The sequence below is a fragment of the Eptatretus burgeri genome, chromosome 11 (assembly GCF_056783735.1).
Source record: "Eptatretus burgeri isolate ZD-2024b chromosome 11, Ebu_testis_v1, whole genome shotgun sequence".
In the NCBI taxonomy this organism is placed as follows: Eukaryota; Metazoa; Chordata; class Myxini; order Myxiniformes; family Myxinidae; genus Eptatretus; species Eptatretus burgeri.
The window spans coordinates 33,871,954-33,886,163 of NC_140971.1; the positions used below are offsets into that span (position 1 = coordinate 33,871,954).

Consider the following 14,210-nt stretch of genomic DNA (forward strand, 5'->3'; position numbering starts at 1 on the left):
GATGGATTGATCAGAGAATGAATGTGTGATGCGACAAACAGGTTGTTAACAGCCTAGTTTCATTTACTACACTCATCCCACAGACGCTCCAGGAGCAAGTGATCTCTGCTGTGCAGCAAATTGGAAACACCATTGAACCGATGGCAGTAGCTGCTCGTGGTGAGGCGGCTCAGCTTGGTCACAAGGTAGGCCTTCTCATTTGCAAATCTCCATTGTCCTGCTTTGATGATGATAATGGCAACCATAATTTGTTATTCTTCAGAAAAGAAACGTCATTTGTTGTTGTTAATGCAGATGTAAGCAGATATATTGCGTGAAAACGAGCATTATCATGATGTCATAAAGTCACATCCTGAGACAGCATCACTGGCTGTTGTCTACATATTGCTCGTCTCGATTCATTGCATAACAAAGTCACTGTAGTGCTGTGTAACGATGGTTTTCCCGCTTTAAATAATTTCCACAAGAATCAAACTATTTGAGTCCCAAAGCACTGTTGCTGGTTGGCATTGATGCTAGCTTGAAATGATGGACCCAGATCTCCTCAAGTGTCATCATCTTCTTCAACAAATCATTTCCCTCCCTCTGGTAGCGTTACATGAGGCTCTGTTGCAATGGCCACATCGGTTGCCTTTTGTTCAAGCACGAGGTCCTTTGGTATTCAGTATACACCTTGCAGTACCTTCATCTATCTATAATTCCATCAGTGTGTGTGTGTGTGTGTGTGTGTGTGTGTGTGTGTGTGTGTGTGTGTGTGTGTGTGTGTGTGTGTGTGTGTGTGTGTGTGTGTGTGTGTGTGTGTGTGTGTGTGTGTGTGTGTGTGTGTCTGTGACCGCTGTTTCTCGACATCCACTTGTCCGGTCTAATTGAAACTTGCCAGATATATTGCTGGGGACCCGAGGATGTGCCTTCTCAAGGTTTGATATTAATCGGACAAGTGCTTCCCAAGTTATGGCCATTTATTTACCAAACCAATGACAAGACACGTTGTTGCGTGGGCGTGGCCGATAGGGAAGAGAACCTCAGCCGCATTCCCCATTACGGGTTACAACGTACGGACTTCCGGAGAGTGATGACTTCGTGTATTCTAATCATTTCTCAATTTCTTATGTGCATTTATAGATAAACACAATGCCCCAATCCAGTCGTCGTTTATGAGAGCGAATGAACGGCCTGTGTGGTTGTTTTAAAGTTTTTATTTTATTTTATTTTACTTTATTTTTTTTGCACGTACGTTTTTTTTTTGTTTGTTTTTCTCTTCTCTTCTCTTTGTGCTTTTCCTTGCGATGACATTGCGAAAAGGCAAAATACGTTGGCGCTAATTGAATAATTGGCCATTAAAACTAAATTACGAATAACACTGAACAACAAAAATTTTTTACTGGAGATGTGTAAAGTGATTTAGACTAATTTGGGTACGCTGATTTCAAAAATCATAACCGTTTTGCTGTATCACGTCAGGATTTTCAGTAACAGAAATATTCCCATTGCCTAGAAGTCAGGATTTCAATGAAATTTACAAAAATTCATTTATTCATTTATTTCATCATGAATGCTTCAAAATTATAGAAATTACAGAAAAACTCCACTAGAATGTAATTAAAACTGCTTTCGGCATTTGGCTTTGCGTTTGTGCTGCTCTGTGTCAGTTTCACGATGCAGGAACCAGCAGAAATCGCCCATCATGTTCGGGTTGTGCCGCCCTTGGTAACGCGTCTCCATGAGTGAAATCTCTTGGTGGAATCGCTCGCCGTGCTCGTCCGAGACTGCTCCCAAGTTGTCAGGGAAGAAGTTCAGGTGCTGGTGTAGGAAATGGATTTTCAGGGACATCCTGGAGCCAAGTTTCCTGAAGGACTCCAGCAGCTGCTGCACTATTTCTTCATAGTTGTCCGCGCGCTCGTTCCCCAAGAAGTTGTCCGTCACAGCTTTGAAGCTCCTCCACGCTGCCAGCTCTTTGGGGTTTAGAGTTGTCGGAAAAGTTTCGTCCTTCATAATCTGTCGGATTTGCGGTCCAACAAAGACACCTGCCTTGATCTTGGCCTCCGACAAGGTGTTGCCAAACTTTTCCTTGAGGTATAAAAACCCACGCCCATTCAGATCCATTGCCCGTACAAAACTTTTCATCAAGCCGAGCTTTATGTGGAGTGGTGGAAGGAAAACCTTAGCTGGGTCGACAAGGGCGACATGCTTCACGTTGTGTCGACCAGGTACATGCTCTTTTCGCTCTTCCCAATCTTTCTTCGTCCAGTGATTCTTGTCGTCTCTGCTATCCCAGAGACAAAGGAAGCACATGTATTTCGTGTAGCCTGACTGCAGCCCTAACAACAGCGCCACCACTTTCAAGTCTCCGCAGATGTGCCAGTTGAAGTCATTGTACTTGATGGAATCAAGCAGCTGCCGCATAGTCTCATAGGTCTCTGTCATGCTGAACGCATGAGCCAGTGGGACTGATGGTTTCTCGTTGCCATTGTGGAGCAAAACAGCCTTCAAGCTGTTCTTCCCAGAGTCGATGAAGAGGCGCCAGTCTGCAGGATCGTGATCACACCCAAGTTCTTTCAACAGACCGTTGATGTTACTGCAGAATGTCATCGTGTCTTCCATCTCAAAGAACTCAGCCATGTCTCTGTGACGTGCTCTGAACAAGGATATCTTGGTGTTAGGTTCAAGTAGATTCCACTGCTGCAGCCTGATCCAAGCAGCTCTGCCTTCGCCTTTGACAGCGAGAGATCTCTTACAAGATCATTTAAGTCTCCCTGGTTCAGAAGGTGTGATTCTTGAGTGTCGGGTTCAAAAAGGTTCATCATCACCATCCTCTTCACCACTGCTTACAGCTATGTTCTGATCAGCTGGAGGTGTTGGAACGGGGTTCTCGTCATCATGAGGCACAGGTTTACGAGCAGAGACGCAGTCAGCGTACTTGATGTGACCTTTATTCTTCTTGTTGAAGCCGGCGATGCTTGTGCAGCAGAAATAACAATCATCATGATGATTCTGCGGCTCACGCCATATCATGGGCACCGCAAATGGCATGCTCGCGCGCTTGCCCACCAACCACTGAGTCAAGGTTGTGTGACAGCTTGTGCAGCAGATGTGTGGTGCCCAGCTCTGTTCTTGGTCCCCCACCTTACACCCAAAGTAGTGAAAGTAGGCGGCCTTCATTTTCACTGCTGTAGATATACTTCGCTGTTGATCTTTTTTGGTATACCGACCACAGACATAACAGAAGTTGTCAGGATGATTGGTACAGGAACGCCTACGCATCTTTATCTGAAAGAAAGAAATATAACACAAGTTAACAACAATTGTACGAAATAGACATGTTAAAGACATATGTAAATTTCATTGAAATCCTGACTTCTAGGCAATGGGAATATTTCTGTTCCTGAAAATCCTGACGTGATACAGCAAAACGGTTATGATTTTTGAAATCAGCGTACCCAAATTAGTCTTAATCACTTTACACATCTCCAGTAAAAAAAATTTTTTGAAATTTGTTGTTCAGTGTAATCGTAACTGCGATATGCGAACTTCTGGGCCACGCACATACGTACGGGCATGCGAGAGCGAAGGAACGGCCTGTGTGGTTGTTGTTTCTGGCTCGCGGTTTGAAAGTTGTTTTTTTTTTGCATGTATGGCCACGCACTAGTATATATATAATATATTCTGCAATTTCACGGATAGCAATTCAGTGATTCTGCAAAATTATTTGTTCAACATGTTTGTTGTTTGCTTGAGTAACAGCAATTGGTTGCACGTGAATGCTCAAGATCACTCACAAGTTCACATGCATTTTAGACCTCTCTTCATCATTTCAGCATACAAAGTGCATCAAAGACATACATCACCAAATTGTGCAGACACTCGCATGTAAGTTTAGGCTGGTTTGCTGTTCTCCTTCACGAAGAACTTCATGGTCCCACAGCACATGTAACTATGTCGGCTGCCATCTTGGTTTTATCTGGAATGCTTTGAGCAGAGTTGATGTCACTTCCTGTTTAACTTGCTCAGGGTGGACTATACCATTGTACATACAACATTAAAAAGTCAACATTGACCTTGAGCAACCTCTGTATGTACAAGATGCTCCAATGGTCTTGGATGATAAAACTAAAATTTCATCATTTGAAAGGGAAAGGTTTTATCAGGGTGACACTATAGAAGGGTTACCCGGAGAAAAATTAACTTTCACCCTTTAAAAACGTGCGGATAAATGATTGAAATATCAGCTGCTTTTTCGTATCCTTTTCTCTCTCACCTGTGTTACAAGTTGAGTGAAAGGCGGTGTATAATCAGAAATACTGTTTCATTGGGCCATATATTACTGTTACATGAATAAAATGGAAATGTTGAAATGAAAGTATTCAATATAGTACGTGTTTTCTGAATGTAATCGTTATGAGACTCACCATTATTATTATTATTATTATTATTATTATTATTATTATTATTATTAGCGAAGAAGAATATGAAGGAGGAAGAGTTTTTGTTTTAATGTTAATTGAAACCAGCCCATCTATCCTCACCTTACTCAACTATGTCACACTGTTTGCAGATTGGGCTTGATTAGTTATATCCCCTATAGGACAATTGTTGCTGGCCGGATGCTGGGACGGACCCATACACACCGAGACCAAGCTCATTTTATGTTATAGATATCCTGCTGAAGCCCTCTGTGGCCATATTGGAGCTCAACATGATCATAACTTTCTTACGATCAGGTCTCTCAGATGGTGAGCTACTTCGAACCACTGGTACAGGCCTCGGTTGCCATGACTTCTCGTCTACTCAACCACCAGCAACAGGCCAACCTACTAGACCAGACGCGTACACTCACAGAGTCAGCCTTGCAGATGTTATTCGCAGCTAAAGATGCTGGTGGTAATCCCAAGGTGAATGCACGCTGCTCACTCGATAATGTCTGGAAGCCAAAGCCTAAACGATGGAGTTGATGGCTGACCATGCAATGCATTTTACAGCTTGTTTTTCAATGTTGTAGAAGAGATGAAACTTTAGGACAAGACCTTGTAGTCTTATTCCTTTATTTTTTTGTGTGTGATGTGAAGGCTTTGCTTTGAGTTAATAAAAAGATTTTGTTGAAGTTTGGTATTTTGTTTTTTGTGTTTATTGCTAGGCTACGCACACGCACGAGGCAATCCAGGAGTCGACTCAGATGATGCGAGAGGCCGTAGAGGACATCACAAAGACCCTTAACGAGGCTGCGAGCGAGTTGGGTATGGTCAGCGGTATGGTGGACGGTATAACCCAGGCCATTAATAAGGTGCGTTTTGCAGGGGGTTCATCGTTATTGTACAAAATTCAGACAATGTGTTTTTTTTTTTTTTTAACGATGCTTTGCTTAACTTAACTTGAGTGATGATGTTGGGCATATTGTAGCATTTCACATCCTTGTCATTTGTCAGCTGGACGAGGGCACACCACCGGAGCAAGATGCTTCATTTGTTGACTACCAGACCAAGATGGTGAAAACGGCAAAGGCTATCACCGTCACAGCACAGGACATGGTGAACACTGTGATGTTTTTCTGGGGCTGTTTTGTGTCGGCATTGTGAAAAGCAGTGATGTTGATATTTAAATATTGGATGCGCCATTTAATTCTTGCTTTTACAATGGCTGGTGGTTTGATTTCTCTGATGATATGCAGGACTGTTTAAGAGCATTTGTTTAGTTGAGATGACGACAATATTTCAACCTCAGCCTGTTTGTCGAAGGTAAATGATGACTGTCCTCTCAACCACACACTAGGTGAGCAAGTCTGCAAGTAATCCTGCAGATCTGGGCACTTTAGCCAGCCAGTTAACCACCGAGTATGCCACGTTGGCACAGCAGGGCCGCCCTGCCGCTGCTGCTGCTGAAAACGAGGAGGTGAGGCCTGACGATCCATAAACTGACTGACCATGAGGCCTGTAAATGCTGTGTTATAACAATATTGTTTCCTGTATTTTTGGGTTACCCATCACATCATAAAAGCTCAGATTTTTTTTATAGCTTCTTTTTTGTGCATATTAGCTGAACCTACCTGTCACCTTGCCGTTGCACTTCACAAACATCTTGCATGGCGATCTGTGAGTCTCAATGAGGATGTAAAATAATGTGAAATGCACGAAAAAAGGATCTTTTATCACACGTAATTGTTGCTGCTGTCATGGTGGCTGTTGATGTTGGTTGTTGTTTGTGTGCTCCTTCCATGTACTTTTATATATTTCCCCATTGCTTTGAGAAGTATTCCTATGTATGATTTTGTGTGTTCGCTCCTTCCATGTCTGTCCCACTTTATTGGAAAGAATTCCTGCTGTCGTAGAATCATAATAATGTTACCGTTGGAATTGCTATATTAAGCTCAAACTGATGATTCTTCTTCAATTCCAGAAAGACAGGCTTTTAAAACCGGCATTTTTATCATTAAATGGACGCAAACTTTTGTTCCAAGGTAAATTGATTATTTACTTTCTATTGATACCATTTTTATTATTCTACTATCAAATACCACCCATTGCTTCGCTGATGGGTATATTAAAGGGGGGAGGGAGAAAAACCTGGGGAAGAGGGAGAGAGAGTGGGGAGAGTGAAGAGGTGGAGGGCAAAGGAGCGAGGAGGGGTGGGGGAAGGAAAGACGGTGTGAGGTGAGAGGAAGGGAAGGCAGACGTGCGGTGGAGCGTTAATTACGATTCAAACTGTTTCATCAAAATGACTCTGCATAGAATAACAGTGACGATGGAAACAAAATAATGTCTGAAATCATTTTTCTACCGGTCATACTATAAACACAGCCCGGAGACAAACACCACCCGGACACGTTCAGAGACAAAACCTGCCGGATGCATCCGGAGACAAGCCGTCCACACACAAACACTGCTTGGACACATCCGAAAACAAACTCCCATCCGGAAGCATCCAGAGACAAACTCCTGTCCGGAGACAAACTCCCGTCCAGATATAAATACCGCAGAACACATCCAGAAACGAACTTTGTCCATACATAACCACCGTCTGGATATGTCCAGAGACAGAGACAGACAGAGGGGAGGGAGCGTAAGATAGGGGAGGGAGGAGGGTGCTGCATTGTATTGGGAGAGGGTGGAGCAGGGATGGGACAAAGAAAGAAAGAGAGAGAGGTGTTGGTAGGGGAGTTGGCAGAGAGAATATGTTATGCTTTATGAACAACACACACACACACACACACACACACACACACACACACACACACACACACACACACACACACACACACACACACACACACACACACACACACACACTTGTGCTTGGCCAATATCGGCAATTTTTTCGGGAATCGGTAGGTTGGAGTCGGTGTGATTACCGACTGCAGTACGTACTGTCTTCTTCTTCTTCTTTCGGCTGCTCCCGTTAGGGGTCGCCACAGCGGATCATCCGTGTGATCCGCATAGTGATTTGGCACAGGTTTTAGGCCGGATGCCCTTCCTGACACAACCCTGGTCGCCTCTTACGACACAGGGATATGGTACACCTATTTTAACCGGGGCATACACCGGGACCAGTACACTGGCACTCATTTCACCGACCTCGGAAGGATGACAGGCTGAGTCAACCCCCTGGTGTTAATTCAGCAGCCAACGGGGCTTGAACTCAGGACACTGGGATCCCAAGCCGCTGCCCTAACCACTGCGCCAACACCAGGCTTGACTGCAGTACGTACTGTATACAACCCAAAAACCTTGAGTAGCTTTCACCGAAAAACAACGTTGCATTTATATAGAGACGCTTCAGGGATATGTTCCCAAACATTAGTCTTTATAAACAGCTGGTCGTAGTTCATGAACTGGTCACCCTAAAAAGGCGGAGTTGTTACATGTTTTTCAAAAAATCCACTTTCCTTTTTAACTACAGACCAGAAAAACCACAGATATCTAGATATCTTACTATGAGAAGAAAGGTAATTTTGTCGAGCTTAATGTGGAAAAAACAGAAATATAAAATATGCAATAGTTTTTGTGTAACAGGCAAATAAGTGATACAAGTCAGGGGTGGAGTAAGCAGGCGGAGGCGGTGGATGTGGCGGAGGCGGCGGATGTGGTGAGTCAAATTTGGAATAAACTGAATTTATTTCAATCAATAAGCTTTAATCTAATCTATTTTGTTATTTTTTAGGTGAGTAACACTTGGGACTTGCTGTTGCATGATGCAAAATTGATTATTCAACTCATTATTATTCAGCAAACCCTGACCAATATGTACAAACTCCTAAAAGAGATCTCATAGATATCTTTACATAGTTATGTATCTAGCATATTCTCAGGATTAATTTGGCACTTGAATTGTCCAAAATGGCCAAAGGATAACTGATCCACATCCAATTTACTCAGAAAGGGTGAATTTGAGATAAATGCGAAAATGTGTTTTCCTTGTAATGCATTGTCCAATAAAATCATAATTAAAAATACCATATTCGCCGATGATTAGTGGTTTTTGCTAAAAAAAATTTCACACAAGTGCATGTAGCTTGGTGATGTCTATCAATACAGAGAAAACTAAAAAAATGAATATTTTGACCCTGTAACGCAAATGATGACCAGTTCATGAACTACGACCAGCTGTGGGTGACCGTTGAAAAAATTAATTTAGCTCTGTAATTTAGAAAACATATTTATACGGCAAACAGCTCAGAAATCGGGTGTTATTTCACAACACACAGAATTAATGAAGGAGCACAAACCACTCGTTCAAGATGATTGAGCACGAAGCACTCACTCAGGGTGACGGAGCAAAAAGCACTCGCTCAGGGTGATGGAGCACTAATTACTCGCTCAGGATGATGGAGCACGAACCACTCACTAGGGGTGACAGAGCACGAACCACTCACTTAGGGTGACTGAGCACGAACCACTCGCTTAGGGTGACGGAGCACGAACCACTCGCTTAGGGTAACGGAGCACGAACCACTCGCTTAAGGTGACGGAGCAGGAAGCACTCGCTCAGGGTGACGGAGCACTAATTACTCGCTCAGGATGATGGAGCACGAACCACTCACTTAGGGTGACGGAGCACGAACCACTCGCTTAGGGTGACGGAGCACGAACCACTCGCTTCGGGTAACGGAGCACGAACCACTCGCTTAAGGTGACAGAGCAGGAAGCACTCGCTCAGGGTGATGGAGCACTAATTACTCGCTCAGGATGATGGAGCACAAACCACTCACTTAGGGTGACGGAGCACGAACCACTCGCTTAGGATGACGTAGCACGAACCACTCGCTTAGGGTAACGGAGCACGAACCACTCGATTAAGATGACGGAGCAAGAAGCACTCGCTCAGGGTGACGGAGCACTAATTACTCGCTCAGGATGATGGAGCATGAACCACTCACTTAGGGTGACGGAGCACGAACCACTTGCTTAGGGTGACGGAGCACGAACCACTCGCTTCGGGTAATGGAGCACGAACCACTCGCTTAAGGTGACAGAGCAGGAAGCACTCCCTCAGGGTGACTGAGCATGAAGCACTCGCTCAGGGTGATGGAGCACTAATTACTCGCTCAGGATGATGGAGCACAAACCACTCACTTAGGGTGACGGAGCACGACCCACTCGCTTAAGGTGACGGAGCAGGAAACACTTGCTCAGGGTGATGGAGCACTAATTACTCACTCAGGATGATGGAGCACAAACCACTCACTTAGGGTGACGGAGCATGAACCACTCGCTTAGGGTAACGGAGCACGAAGCACTCGCTCAGGGTGACGGAGCACGAACCACTCGCTAAGGGTGACGGCATGAAACACTCACTCAGCGTGACGGGGCACGACTCAGTCGCTCTGAATGACGTGGTGCGGCAAAGCGTCTACAGTGAGTGAACGATTCGCTGAGAATAACATAGTGCAGTACTGCTATCGACAATGGGTGCTCAGCACATGGCTTAAGCACTCCAATTAAATGATTGATAAGGAATGGCTGGCCAGGCTCTCACTGCATGCCATGTAGGTTCTCTTTAACTTTAAAGTCGGTCTCCACCATGCACGCAGCAGTTAATGAAATAAAATGAATTTTTTGAAATAATGATTTTATCCACAAAAGCATTGCTGCTTTCTGCTTAACAACCCTGGAGACATTGCCAAGTTCAATCAACCGTGAAATAAACATTGCAGAAAATCCCCCATGTTGCCTGCTCGTCTCTGTACGCGTCACATGATACATCGATTTGGGGTCCGCGCAAACGTTATAACTGTTTTAAAACGTCCATTTTTCACCAGATTTGGTTTGATTTTCCTGAACAACACCTCAGGAAACCTGTGAAAATATAGACAGATCTGGCAGGCACTATGGCCAAAATGGCCTTGTTCCAAGGCAAAGCATGATTGAGCAGGCCAAAAAACAGGGCGGCTTCAGACCTCAGCGAGGTTACCTAGGATACGCCTTCAGACCACATATTGAGCGGTGCCGAGGATGCGCCTGATAAAGAATATAATTACATAAGGCTGTTAATTATCTTCAAAAGGGGTGTTTTAATTAACCCAAACACCCAATTTTCAATCTTGCATTTCCTTGAAGTTTTCTTCGTATGCATGCAAAGTTTCAGGCTGATAGGTTTTATGGTTTTGGAGTTATGGAGGAGACACACTGACACATTGACACACGCTGACATTTATTTGTATAGATGGCAGCAGAAACCCTTTAGAATAAAGCCCGATGGACACACAGATGCTTTTCCGTTTAATCGGAGATGTACAGCTGGAGAAATAAGACAATGTTGTTGTGCATTTTGCTGCTGTGCACTTTCATTTGATACAGGTTGGGCGGCAGATCAGGAACCGAGTACAGGAACTGGGCCATGGCTGTGTGTCATTAGTGCAACATGCTGGAGCGCTGCATAGCAGCCCCACGGACAGCTTCACCAAATGCGAACTCGTAGATTCCGCTCGCAAGGTCTCAGAGAAGGCAAGTCATTTCACATGATGACATGGTAAGGAAGCTTTCCTTGTAAACTTAAGGAGCTCACAAGATGGAATAATGAATTTCATTTCATCAAAGTTTGTTCAATAATCTAAGACTGCATTTACCAAATGAGTTCACATCTTCTAAGTGCTCCATTTTTTGATTACTGTAATCGGTAGTAAGTTTATTCGTGGACTCCTTCTTCCACATTTTTCGAATATACAGGATGTAGCAGGCCTTATTCCATTAAGAATTGTGTATATAGCATTGAACGATTTCTCTTTTTCTTCATTTGTCTTCACAAACCTCGTGTGCTTCTGATTGTTACCATGCTAGGTATCCATGGTCATGGCAGCTTTGCAGGCTGGGAACCGTGGCACGCAAGCTTGCATCACAGCTGGCAGTACGGTGGCTGGCATCATCGCCGACCTCGACACTACGGTCATGTTCGCCAGCACCGGCACATTGAACGCGGAAGATGACCAAATGTTCGCCGATCACAGGTAACTTGACGATATTTGACCTTTTTTGGCTCTGCACTATCGGAACATCTGTACGGTCATGCATTCCGAATATTGGATTCCCACGCCTTCACCTATCGTGGTTGAAGATTTTGTTGTCCTTTGGTATGACATTGTGAATTGTACGGTTTGTTCCCTGTATCTCAGTGTCACTTTGTTTTCATCCAGGACAAATGGTTTCATCACCAAACAGCATGATATTATCCAAACTGCTTCCTTGATGCAATTTCCACTCTTTTCAAACGATTTGCTTTTTATCTCAACAGGGAGGCAATTTTGAAGACTGCAAAGGCCCTGGTTGAGGATACGAAGAAACTGGTGGCTGGAGCTGGGGCCAGTCAGGAGCAGCTTGCTCAGGCAGCCCAGTCATCTGTGAACACGATAACGAGGCTCGCTGATGTAGTTAAATTGGGAGCAGCCAGTCTCGGTAGTAAAGACCCTGAAACACAGGTCCGTAAGAACTTAATTGACACCTGGACTTAAAAAAGGATTAACCATAAGGAAATGTGCTTTTATCTGTGATTAATTGAGGGCTTATCGGTTAAGTTTTGAAGGGGTTATATGAGAGTATTGAGAAGTTTATATGAGAGTAATTGAGGGGTTTATTTTTGAGGAGTTGAGGATATAATCCGTGAGGAACTGTGGGAAAGGAATTTTTTTTTTTAATTCAGACCTTATCCAGTTTTGCTGGTTGAAGTAATTACACACTTTCATGAAGCACATTTCTGCACCATTATACACCTTTAGGTGGTCCTCATCAATGCCGTCAAAGACGTGGCCAAAGCCCTGGGAGATCTTATTGGAGCCACCAAGTCTGCTGCTGGGAAGTCACCTGAGGATCGCACCATGCAAACCCTCAAGGGATCTGCCAAGGTTGGCGTTTGTACGAAATTTTTATTTGCCACGATAGATTTTGCACTCTTACCTGGGAATGTTTCAATAAAACCTTTCTGCAATGGAGCCCCAGGGTTTCCACAGTCTGGTTCCACATGACGTAAGGCCATGTGTGTTGTCCTCTGTGCAGATAATGGTCACCAACGTCACAACTCTGCTGAAAACGGTAAAAGCTGTGGAGGACGAGGCCACCAAGGGGACTCGCGCACTCGAGGCCACAATCGAGTGCCTCAAACAGGAGCTTATGGTACGACGGGAGCACGTAACTGGATGAGATCTGTAACGTATTTAATTCTAAACCCTTGAAAACACTTGGTGATGGAATTTCAAGATGAATTGGGAATACAAGAAAACAAAAAAGCTTCCAAACTCATTATAATTTTTTGTAGGCCTCGTAACTAACATTTCATTTTTATCTTCCTTTTGGAGATATCGTTGCTTTACGCTCCCTGTGCCAAAGTTTTCTTGCAATTGAAATATCAAATATTATTGCCATCGTAATGGAGGTTCTGTCATGGTTTAAGCACGCTGTGTTGTATTTACATAATATCGTTCAAAGTTGCATTGCAGATACTTTATCAGGAATATTATTGGCTTGAACAATCCTCCGTGAATATCTGATTTATTCTTTCAGATGTTTGAGTCAAGGGAACCTCCTGTGAAAACGACCACACCTGAAGAATTCATACGAACAATAAAAGGCATCACCATGGCAACAGCCAAGGCCGTGGCAGCTGGGAATTCATGCCAGCAGGAGGGCATCGTGGCCATGGCAAATCAGAGTCGCAAAGCTGTGTCTGAGATGTTGAACAATTGTAAGGTAAGGCCGAATGTGACCCCGCTACAGTTTTCTCACCTGAAAGACTCATCAACGTACCTTGTCTTGTGTCTAGCGATCTGTCCCAAATTATTAAGCAACAACAACAACAACAACAACAACAACAACAATCACAAGGGCATTCCCTTGATGAGGCCTGATGGTTATCCTCACCTTTTTGTACTTACCATTCGTTATTTTCATGATTGGATATTAACTCGCCAACAACATCATGTGTACCCGTACTCTTGAAATTGCATCAGGGTGAACTTCCAGGCCAGAATTAATCCTGCACAAGTCACCAGTCCCATCATAGAATGTGGACATTTCTACCAAGTAGACATGGGAATCAACACCACACAAGTGAGGGAAATGCAACTCGGCTTTACCCACCCAACCATTAAGCTGTTCTCTATTGACTCGAGACGTTGCGTTAAATCCTTTGTGTGTCACAGCCGTATCTGCCTGTAAACACATTGCTAGTGCTGTTTGCTTTTCATACATGTCACACTCTTTTTGTTCTGCCTTATGCTTGCCTTTGGAAGATGGAGGTTATCATCACTGTACGTATTCGCTAACCTGCATCTATTCTTCTTTTTAATCACCTTATAAATCCAAAAGTTCACAACTGGTGTTCCATAACTGGCTTTGGGAAGTTTACATGCAAGTTCAACACAATTCATCCTTGGGACTGAGTGATCAAATGTATGTGGAACAGATAGTTTGGTCACAATGGTATGTAATGCCTTTTCATTTTGGAGAGTCTAGAAAGGAGAGGAAGATCCACGCAGTGTGTAACAAAGCATTGCTGTCTGCTTATCATCACCGACTCAACGTCTTCCAAGGAACGCTTGGCCTAATACGGTGTTCATTTGCTTGTGTTCCAGCAAACGGCGTACCACCCAGATGTCACGCATGAGTTGCGTGTGAGAGCCATGCGTTATGGCAAGGAATGTGCTAAGGGGTACCAGACCCTTTTGGAACACGTCTTGCACGTATGTTTTATGGCTTCCTCACAGAAAGGCGTTTATTTACCCGCATTCCTATAAA

At 43.9% G+C, this 14,210-nt stretch overlaps 1 protein-coding gene across 1 annotated transcript in view; it reads left to right on the top strand.

Annotated features, from left to right (window-relative positions):
• LOC147016816 (talin-1-like) overlaps nucleotides 1–14,210 on the top strand; it is a 166,083-nt gene that overhangs the window by 137,578 nt on the left and 14,295 nt on the right. Inside the window, exons 39-50 of the mRNA XM_085845847.1 lie at nucleotides 84–185; nucleotides 4,719–4,889; nucleotides 5,132–5,278; nucleotides 5,421–5,522; nucleotides 5,764–5,883; nucleotides 10,785–10,931; nucleotides 11,265–11,431; nucleotides 11,716–11,899; nucleotides 12,197–12,322; nucleotides 12,474–12,590; nucleotides 12,978–13,163; nucleotides 14,048–14,155. Of these exons, the coding sequence (XP_085701973.1) occupies nucleotides 84–185; nucleotides 4,719–4,889; nucleotides 5,132–5,278; nucleotides 5,421–5,522; nucleotides 5,764–5,883; nucleotides 10,785–10,931; nucleotides 11,265–11,431; nucleotides 11,716–11,899; nucleotides 12,197–12,322; nucleotides 12,474–12,590; nucleotides 12,978–13,163; nucleotides 14,048–14,155 (1,677 nt within the window). The remainder of the gene's footprint in view (nucleotides 1–83; nucleotides 186–4,718; nucleotides 4,890–5,131; nucleotides 5,279–5,420; nucleotides 5,523–5,763; nucleotides 5,884–10,784; nucleotides 10,932–11,264; nucleotides 11,432–11,715; nucleotides 11,900–12,196; nucleotides 12,323–12,473; nucleotides 12,591–12,977; nucleotides 13,164–14,047; nucleotides 14,156–14,210) is intronic.